This window comes from Asterias amurensis, chromosome 3, assembly GCF_032118995.1.
Source record: "Asterias amurensis chromosome 3, ASM3211899v1".
Taxonomy (NCBI): Eukaryota; Metazoa; Echinodermata; class Asteroidea; order Forcipulatida; family Asteriidae; genus Asterias; species Asterias amurensis.
In genome coordinates, this window is record NC_092650.1 from 4,147,214 (window position 1) to 4,157,392 (window position 10,179).

General features: G+C 40.5%; 1 protein-coding gene across 3 annotated transcripts in view; it reads right to left on the reverse strand.

The window, feature by feature from the left end:
- Window positions 1-6,549, reverse strand: part of LOC139934471 (uncharacterized) — a 75,060-nt gene extending 68,511 nt beyond the window's left edge. For all 3 annotated transcript variants that reach the window (XM_071928719.1, XM_071928718.1, XM_071928717.1), the window contains exon 1: window positions 6,348-6,549. In XM_071928719.1, the coding sequence (XP_071784820.1) occupies window positions 6,348-6,414 (67 nt within the window). In that variant the 5' untranslated portion in view covers window positions 6,415-6,549. The remainder of the gene's footprint in view (window positions 1-6,347) is intronic.
- Between the last annotated feature and the right edge of the window lie 3,630 nt (window positions 6,550-10,179).

Here is a 10,179-nt window from a genome sequence, read left to right on the forward strand (position 1 = left end):
TGCACGTGTAATTAGCGGGTTAATAATATTGCTTGAAATAAAACACGTGGATATAATTGGGCCCAGGCCTTACCGGACGGTAATTTTGCTTCATTGACCTTATGCATTGACGTCATCCAGCGGCCATCTTAGTGGAAGAACGGTGACGAAACAATCGAAACGCACAGATTTGTACGCGCGGCGCACATGATTGGCCAATGAACAACCTCTTTTTGACCTCTAGGTGAGGGCGCCCTACTGAAATGACGTCATGTGCATAAGGTCTATTGCCGTCATGAAAAAGAAAAACAACTGATTTTCTTTTTAAGGATTCCCTTTTATAAATCGATTATTAGAAGAAAAAATTCCCCAATATTGAAAAGCACTACGACAGTGTCAATTTTGAGGTTCAGAAAACAGATAACTGCAACCACGGGATGCTGCCAGATGTACATTCTAACCTCGCATTCATTTTAAGGAGACTTGCAGTAAATTCACTCAAAGATAATAATAATGTAGGCTTACACACAACATTATGCACCTACCTGATAAACAACATGTACATTCTACGCATAACCCCGACCAATCATATCACAGATGGAAAGCTTACGTCACAGCACGTTTATCCAATGAGATCATTGATTCCATTGAAATCTTTGGGCATAAGTGCGGCACCCCCAGATGTGCAAGCACAACCCCAGATATCACGAACGAAAAAAGACCAGGGGATCTCCAGGGGAGAGCCAATCCCCTGCATGCAGGGCCGGAGATTCTACAACCCCCCCCCCCCCTCCATACGGCGAGCTGTTTAACTCTTCTGATATGATAGCGCCGTCTTTTGAATCGAGCACCTCCAGCCCATATAATTTTTTTGTTTCCTTTTTATGGGAAACATAAGTCTTGAGGGAAAAGATTTCCCAATGACAGGTGTGGCAGTTTAAACTTTCCACCGTGTTCAGTTTTCCGAATGACCAAATACGGTAACATTACGTCATCCGACGCCTGCGCACAGCAAGCGAAAGTAGTCCATTGTTATATGCTGTCATGTACTGAGTCCCGGAAAACTGAACACGGCTGAAGACTGAAACCGCCACACCGGCTTTCTAGGTGTGTGCTAGACTTGTGGACTGTCGCGGTGTGATCGTGCCCGAGTCGTGGTGGTGGCGTAATGATTCGAATACTGCTCTCGCGAGATCACGCATCTCTCGCGTGAAGCTGCTGCTGGCTGCCGACTAATTCCTCCACAAATGGGACCGTAGTCAAGCAATAGTCTCGTGGGGGGGGGGCATCAACTCGTGAGAATATCGCCAGTGTCTCGATAATCGCGGAGAGCGTCGGATCTAGAGCGCTATCACCACGACTGACATTTCAACGACATTCAAGTCTAGGGTGCCGATTTTTCTAGGTGCCGAGTTTTAGGATACCAAAGTGTCCAGTTTGGGCGCATCAATTTCTATTACTATAAGGGCATCAGGGGAAGAACACGGTGCGACTTGAACAAAGACTAACAGAAATACTACTTGGTGGTAGGCCATATTATCACTGCAGTATTGAAGAACAAACGCTAGCTCGAACCAAAAACAGTTACACCTTTTGTCTTTTGGCTAATCTCTCAACCCCCTCTATACCGGTGAGTGACGAAACAAAGATTATCATTGACCCATGACCTTTCTGTGACTGTTTTCCTTCCCGCCTGCAACAAAGTGGTCTACAGAGTAACAAACGAGAGAACACAAATCAACTTTAATTGACAGTTTGATAGTAGAGGTCACGCATGTACATTCATGGGTAATTTCAGGCTTAGGTGCAACAGCTCAGACTGGTAGTTGAGTCTTCAACAACTAAGTCCAAATTAACATTGTCTGGAAGAAAAACACTTTTTATGTAACGGGGTGTAAACAGAGTAATGGAGGATGGAGACGATACTTGTCAAAGATTACTGTGTGCCGATTGTTCAAAACCTTTTGGAGAGTTTAAAGGCAGTTGACACTATTGGTAATTATTCAAAATAGTTATTAGCATAAAACCTTACTTGGTAACGAGTAATGGGGAGAGGTTGATAGTATACAAATATTGACTGCTTCGAGTGCTATGGTTAAAACTATGACTCCCGAGGTGATCCCCGGAGCGTTCTATTTTCCCGAGGCGAAGCCGAGGGAAAATAGAACGCTCCGGGGATCACCGAAGGAGTCATAGTTTTTAACCATTGCACGAGTAAAAGCAGTCAATATTTGTTTTATAACACCCCAAACATTTCTAAATACTGTACTGTTATTATTAAGTTACAGACCTGAATGCTACAATCCACGGACGACGCGAATACAGATTGCAAACACTTTTACTTACTGTGTTGCATGTAGTGTCGCGCAATCCGAAGTGGTTACAGACTATTAATTTATCATCCCAGTATACGCAACGGACGTCTGGGTACTGCACGCCATGTGCTAGTCTGTCGGACTAGCGCATGGCAAACCGACGCTCTATCACACGGCCGTCGTCTGGCAAAACTAAGACATGTCATGTGACGCGCTCTAAACCAATGAGCAGGCAGAATACTTGCAAGGGGTGTTATAATATAAAACATTGTGAAAAACGGCTCCCTCTGAAGTGACGTAGTTTTCGAGAAACAAGTAATTTTCCACGAATTTGATTTCGAGACCTCAAGTTTAGAATTTTGAGGTCTCAAAATCAAGCATATGAAAGCACACAACTTCGTGTGACCATTGGTGCGACAAGGGTGTTTTTTCTTTCATTATTATCTCGCAACTTCGATAAACAATTATTGAGCTCGGATTTTCACAGGTTTGTTATTTTATGCATAATATGTTGAGATACAACAAGTGAGAAGACTTGGTCTTTGACAATTACCAATATATAGTGTACAGTGTCTTTAAGTGAGCTGGCGTGTGATTGATCGAATCTGGTAAACAAAATTCAGTCTGGTTCTATGAGAATTATGAAAGTAGATCACCATGGAGAGAGACAAACTATGTCTGGCGAAACACTATTTTGTTATTGGCTGTGTTTATAAAGAACAATGTTTTCTGCTTGTTGAGTGAAAAGCACGAGCATAATTTTAATTTTTTACAAGGTTCTACCAACGCTCATACCAACTTCGTGGTATTATTAGTTTCTTTGGGGTCTAATTTCATTTTACCTTCAAATTTGTTTTGTGTTAAAACAATAAAATATTACACATTATTGAATTAACTTGAGGCTAAAATTGTTGTGACAATTTGTTGACAGCTTTTGGGTATCAAGATGAACTCGACGAAAATACAGTGCTAATTACATTTACGCATGCTCGCATATTCATTAGGAAACACCAGGGCCCAATTTCATGGCTCTGCTTACCGCCGAATTCTGCGCTTACGATCGTGATTCCCCGCTTACGTGCAAGCGCCGAATTTCTCCGCTAGACTTGTAAGCGTAGAATGCCTAGTAACGTGGAGTACACACGCGCAGAAGCCCAAAATCGCCGCTAACCCGTGAAATACGCTTGCCGTAAGCACAGAATTCCCTGCTTCCGTAAGCGCCGATTATGTGCTTACGGTAAGCAGAGCCGTGAAATTGGGCCCAGTTGTGTATAGGCATACACACAAACGCGCATGCGTCATGCCATCATCAGCGTTATACCAGGGCCTAATTTCATAGAGCTGCTAAGCACAAAAATTTGCTTAGCATGAAATTTCCTCCTTGATAAAAACAGGTTTACCAACCAAATTCCCATGTGATTTTTAGGATAAGCAAACAAAAGCTGAATACCAGTAACAAGCACTATGTAACAAATGGAAATTTGGCTGGTAATCCTGTTTTTATCAGGGAAGAAATTATGCTAAGCAAATTTTTGTGCTTAGCAGCTCTATGAAATTGGGCCCAGGAGTGCGTTTTGGCGACAACAACAACCAAAGCCTAACCGACTCAACAAGACGGTTTACCAGCATCGTCACTGCGCTCAACCGAACACGCGAAAACGCTCAACCGATGACCAATGTTTCTGGATGGGGTCGCCAAAACGCACTCCATAAGTTGTGATCTTCCCTCATTTTGCCAACTATGGTGTTAGTGCGCACGCGCGATGTGTAATTTACGTAATTTTATGGAAAGAGTCTATTAAAAAATTGCTTACTACATTTACTCATGCATACGGAACTTACTAGTAGATATGCGAACGCCATGGAGTACTGCACTATAGGCAGACGCACAGACGCGTATTCGTCACGTCAACTTTTTGTTTTCAAAAGTTGTGTTAATGGGCACGCACGATAGTCTTTTTACATAATATTCCTAGCTGGTAACGGAATATTCTCCGTTACACCCGAAATTTCTTTTTAAAAACGAAACTCGTGATCGCACCACCCGAGCGTGATCAACCAATTTACATCAACTACTTTGATTCCAAAAATTTCTTCGTGTAACTATTGCAAAACCGCATACAAAAAATAAAGAGCCGTCTCCAGACCAGGCAAAGCTTAGCCATCTATAACTACATGTATACTATCCCGACGAAAATGCTTTGGTCATCACTAACTTGACAATAAGCATAGGCCTACACCCCCCCCCCCCCCACACACACACACCCCAGGTCCCCCCCCCCCCCCCTACCCGCTCTCAACCCCAGCTGGTTTGACCATGGGTTTGACTGGGGCTGCATGGGAGCTGGGGGCACTGTAGTCTTGAAATCAAGAAGCTGTTTGCCGTAATTCTCGCAGTCACTGCACTGAAACAGTAGTAGTGGTTGCTGCCACACTCTAAAAACTAAAGAGTTGAATCCAACACTTGCAAGAGTTCGGTGAGTGACAACACTTTGAAAGTGTTGAATCCAGCATTTTATATGTTAAATTCTGCATTTTAAAGTACTCAGTCAACAATTTAAGTGTCAGTTTAACGTTTTAAAGGCTGATCCAACAATTCCAGGAACTATTTTGAGAAATGTTGAATTAACACTTTTAAAATTATTGAATTGGATCAAAAATTAAAAATGAGAGATTAAACCAACAAAACGCTGGATCCAACACTTTCAAAGTGTTGTCACTCACTGAGCTTTTCCAAGTGTTGGATTCAACTCTTAAGCTTTTAGAGTGCATGCACAGTAACTTTCCAGCAGACATCGACGACTTGATTTCAAGTTTATCATTATAACCTAAAAATCTTTGATTTACGTTTTCTGCTCCGATTCTTAGCTAGCACGTTAACTTTTGACATAAACGACTCTGACAAAAAAATAACCTGCATTAAAAGAACAAGTTGCACTAACTATAGATCCCATAGATCCCACCCTAAAGGCGTGGCGTAACAAGTTGCACTAATAACTTAAAGGCAGTGGACACTATTGGTAATTACTCAAAATAATGTTTAGCTTTCTTGGTGACGAGTAATGGGGAGAGGTTGATGGGATAACAAATTGTGAGAAACGGCTCCCTCTGAAGTGCCATAGTTTTCGAGAAAGAAGTAATTTTCCCTGAATTTGATTTCGAGACCTCAGATTTAGAACTTGAGGTATCGAAATCAACCATCTAAACGCACACAACTTTTTTTTCTTTCATTATTATCTCGCAAGTTCGAAGACCGATTGAGCTCAAATTTCACAGGTTTGTTATTTTATGCATATGTTGAGATTCCCCAACTGTGAAGGCTAGTCTTTGACAACTACCAATAGTGTCCACTGACTTTAAAGTCTCTAAGGCGTGGCATATCAAGTCAGGCCCATTTTCGAAATCACGGTTTGGGCTCCGCTTGGCCTCCGCCTGCCCGATTCGCCCTGTAAGGAAAAGCCTAAGCCCAAGTTTGCCAAAGCTGTGCTCTCGACAGGGCCAGAGATTCATAACTGGACCTTTACTCCCTGACAAAAATTGAATAATTAATTTGTTCGTTTTGATTTTGATGCCAAATACTGTTTTTTTGTTAATAATTTCAACTTTGAGGATTACAAATTGAAATCAAATATAAATTTTCCACAGGTCATAAAACCTTTCTCAGCGTTCACAGTAAAAACAATCACAACCAATTGGAACATCGCATATTGCGCCAGTTTTTTTTGCAAGATCTAAAAATGCATACTTATTTTTTACCTACCTTCTGAACCCTAAACTTAGGTGCACTAAATAAACTCAAAACACCACAAAGATGCAAACGACGCACAAACTTGATATATTAATTTACATTTTTCCCCAGGGGGTCATAGAACCTTTCTCACCTCTCCCGGTAAAACAAATTCCAACTAATTTGGACCAACGCATCTTAATCGTGCTAATATTTTGTAAGATCGTTCAAATGCGTACAAAATTTTGCATAATCGTTTGTGAAACCCACAGTGCACTGCTAGTTCAAAACATCCCCGAAGATACAAAAGATGCACAAAAACTTACCCTGACCGCTCACGAGCGTTCCAAGCGACAACAAAGCAATAAGAAGAAGCATTTTGACGGTTCTCATCTGGGCTATGCTGAGCCCTAAGAAAACACAAATTCTTTGAGATCCTTAGAGCTGATTTGTTTTCTCCGCAGCGTGATGGAGCAAGAAAGTTCCCGGGAGAGGATGCGGAATTACACCGTGCAGCGTCTGCTAAAAACTAGCCACGCAACAGGTGCCCCGGACTCCGCCGCACTTCCTTTTTATACGGTCGTCGTGAACGACCGCCTGATTGTTTTCCAACCAATCGCGTCTGCTAAACGAGGGGCGTGGTTTGAACACTCCCATTTGATTGGACGAGGAGTGCCGACCTTAAAATAGAGGTCCAATAAGTGATTTGTAAAACTATTTGAGGGGGCCTTGAAGATCGACGTGGAGACTGAGTTGCGAAATCAGGGGGGGGGGGGGGGGGGCAAGGTCTGTACGGTAAGGCGATAATAAATCATTCAAATAACCTTGGTCAACCCAAATCATTTACACACTTTTTAACCACTCTAAAATATGTCATGCCTATTTTTAAGCGTGATCCGTTTAACCCTTAATTTCCAGTTTCTAATTTCTGAATATCGATGTCATTTTGCTTACCAAATCATTGGACACTTACATGGGGGGAGTCTTTGTTCTTTCGTATAGGGATGGACAAACTTGAAGGCACCGAACGAGCACAAGAGGAACAAAGTTTCTTTGTTTGAAAAATATCTATATTAAGCTATCCGGTAGCTGACAAACACTGTCATAAAACATAAAATGTGACTACGTTATTTATTGTGAGTTGTCCTTGCCTGCTTGCTGTTAAGAAATGATGGGGAGTTCAATTCTGGGCCGTCAACTAGCACGAACAATATTAATGTACAAGTAGTCCACGTAGAAAGTTTTTTATTTCAAAAATTAAGTTTGCAAAGTTTTGATAAAAATAGGAATTTAAAGGCACTGGGCACCTTTGGTAAGTGTCAGTATTATCACTTAATGTATGTCTACATATGCATACACAAAACTGTTTTTTTTTTTTAAACTCAACTGGTCGTCGAAGTTGTGAGAGAAAAATGGAATAAAAAAGATGTATTGAATTCGAGACCCTCAACTGAGGTCTCAAATTCAATTCAAATGATTTTGTGAGAAATTACTTCTTTCTCAAAAACTACATTATTTCAGAGGGAACCGTTTATCACAATGTTTTATACTACCAACAGCTCTCCATTGCTTGTTATCAAGTAAGTTTCTATGCTAAGAATTATTTTTTAGAAACAACCAAAAGTGTCCATGCCTTTAACATTAATCCAATTTTATTTTTAGCGCGTCCGTATTCCCCACTGTCGATTCTGCATTTAAAAATCAACTTCTAATCTGGTTCGTAAAAAGTTTAAAATTGGCCCACATGTGGTGATTTTAATACACCAGCATCTTCCCACCACGATATAGGGCAGACTATGGCGCCTTCATCATTTCGTAACATCTGTTAATTACATTTTGCAAGGATTCCTGCAAAAAACACGGGGATTTTTTTTAGGACAAAAATGAGGATATAGGGCCTATAGGGAGTCAAATTCCATATAGAGCTGTTAAGCATAAGCAAGTAGCTAAGCTAAACAAGTAAAATAAGGTTACCAGCCAAAGTACTATGTCACATGTGCCATGTGTAACTGGTATTCTGTTTATTTTTGCTTAGTAGGAAAATGTTAAGCAATATTTTCTGCTCAAGCACCTTTATGAAATTGTGCCATGGGTCCAATTTCATTGAGCTGCAAGCACACAAGTAGCTAAACAACACAATTGTGCTTACCAAATTAAGTTCAAATGTACAATTTATTATGATTGGTATCCTGCTCATTTTTGCTTAGCCTAATTATCTGCTTGTAAGCAGCTCTATGGGGCCCCAACTAAAAAAAGCAAGCAGAATTGCTTGTCTACTCTCCTCCTCTCTCTCTCTCACCCTCTCTCTCTCTCTCTCTCTAGGCCTGAATATGGTCTCTCCACATGTCACATAATATGTGACTGTACCCTGCTTAGTTCTGCTTAGCATAAGAGTGTAAAGCATAGTCTGCTTACAGGCAGCTCCATAGAGCACTAACTCAACATGCAAACAGAATTGCTTGATATATGCTAAATTTTCATCGGGGATAAAGAATATTAGTTTTGGTTTTTACCCATACACCGATGTGTGTTATTAGCACTGTATACTCAGTACTTTCCCCACATCGATGTAATGGGTAAAAAACAAAATTAATAGAGTTGCTTGATGTCTGACTCTCTCTGACACATCCAGGCCTGCAGGGCCCCTAGCCTCACCTTAAAAGAGTTCAAGAAACCTCTGCATGATAAATTTATACTCTGTCGCAGCTTTTAGAAGAAATTGGTAAAGTTGTTGACTACCTTCAATCCAAACAACCTTCTTTATACAAATAACAAAACTTGAGTGGGGGCAGTGTGGGTCCACGATGTTGTCCTATGGGGGTGTAAATTATTAAGACAAACCATCTTATGTTCTTCTGCCTGAGGAGAAAACAGGACTAAAATGTCCACTCAGATTTGTGAGGGTTATGGCCTCGGCTGTTAAAGGGACGCATGGTGTATACAGACAGTTTTTTATATCAGGGGTCGATTTCACAAAGTAATAAAATCCATCGTAAGGCAATTGTCAGTATTGCCATAATTATGGTTTACATTGTGACATCACACTATATTTAGCAATTACGAATGATTTGCAGTTTAAGATCAATCTTCAGCTCTGTGTGGAATCGGCCCCTGGTTGGCTCTTTTGTTTCTTTCCCTCATGCCTTTTAACTTCTTTGGACCCGTTTTCAGTTCTTCCCTGATCATTGTGTGACTTTTTTTCCCCATTGGGGGATTGAGTTCAAATTTTCACAGGTTTGTTATTTTGTGCATATTATGTTGAGAAACAGCAAGTGAGAAAGACTGGTATTTGACCAGTGTCCACGTGTGTTTTAATTCGTGTGGAAAATCAAGTCCAGGAAGAAAAACTACACGTGCTATGCGTCCACGAATAATACCTGTAATATTTGTTGTTCAGATTTGTTTTTTCGAGGGGAGGCGACCTATCTTAAATTTCACAAACTTTTCTTTCAAAAACCCCGGTTTCGTCGCCTGTATGATGGACGGCTATTTTTTTTTTCTAAATCGGTAACCAGGATGCGCGTGGGCGTCTGGTGAAAGTTAAAATTGACAAACCATATACGTTCAATCACTTTGGCAAACTTTTCAAATTAGAATTTAGAGACGACACCACAAATGTATACAGATGTGTATTATTAATATAAATAATCAAATTAAAGTTAGGGCCATTGTTTTGGGGTTTGTCAACGTATTGCTTACTTGTAAGCACATTCTAAATAATGTTTTAATAACAGTTTTATAACAGAGCTGCATGCAGTGTCTGCTGTTTTAGCAAACAACAACAAAATCCGTCATGGTATTTTCACACGAACTTCGAATCCCTCGACATACAACAAATGGCAGCAGGTATACTAGCAGCATTTGCGAACGGACACCAACCCTCAGACATCCGAAAAACGGTTCATATGAAGTGTTTCTTATTATATATATGTTTTTTATTGAATTCCAAACAAGCAAACAGACACATTTTATTGGTTCAAATTCCGCTCTACAGTCAATTTATCTTTCTTCCAACCCTAAACTATTTAAAATGTACCCAGTCAGTTTCCCTTTTGGTTAAAATTGTTTATCTGTCATCTAGTCCGTGTTGTACAACTGCTCAAACTATTTAAGATTACTTAAGATTGGAGCCCAAGGTCCAGTGAAGTTATACAATAT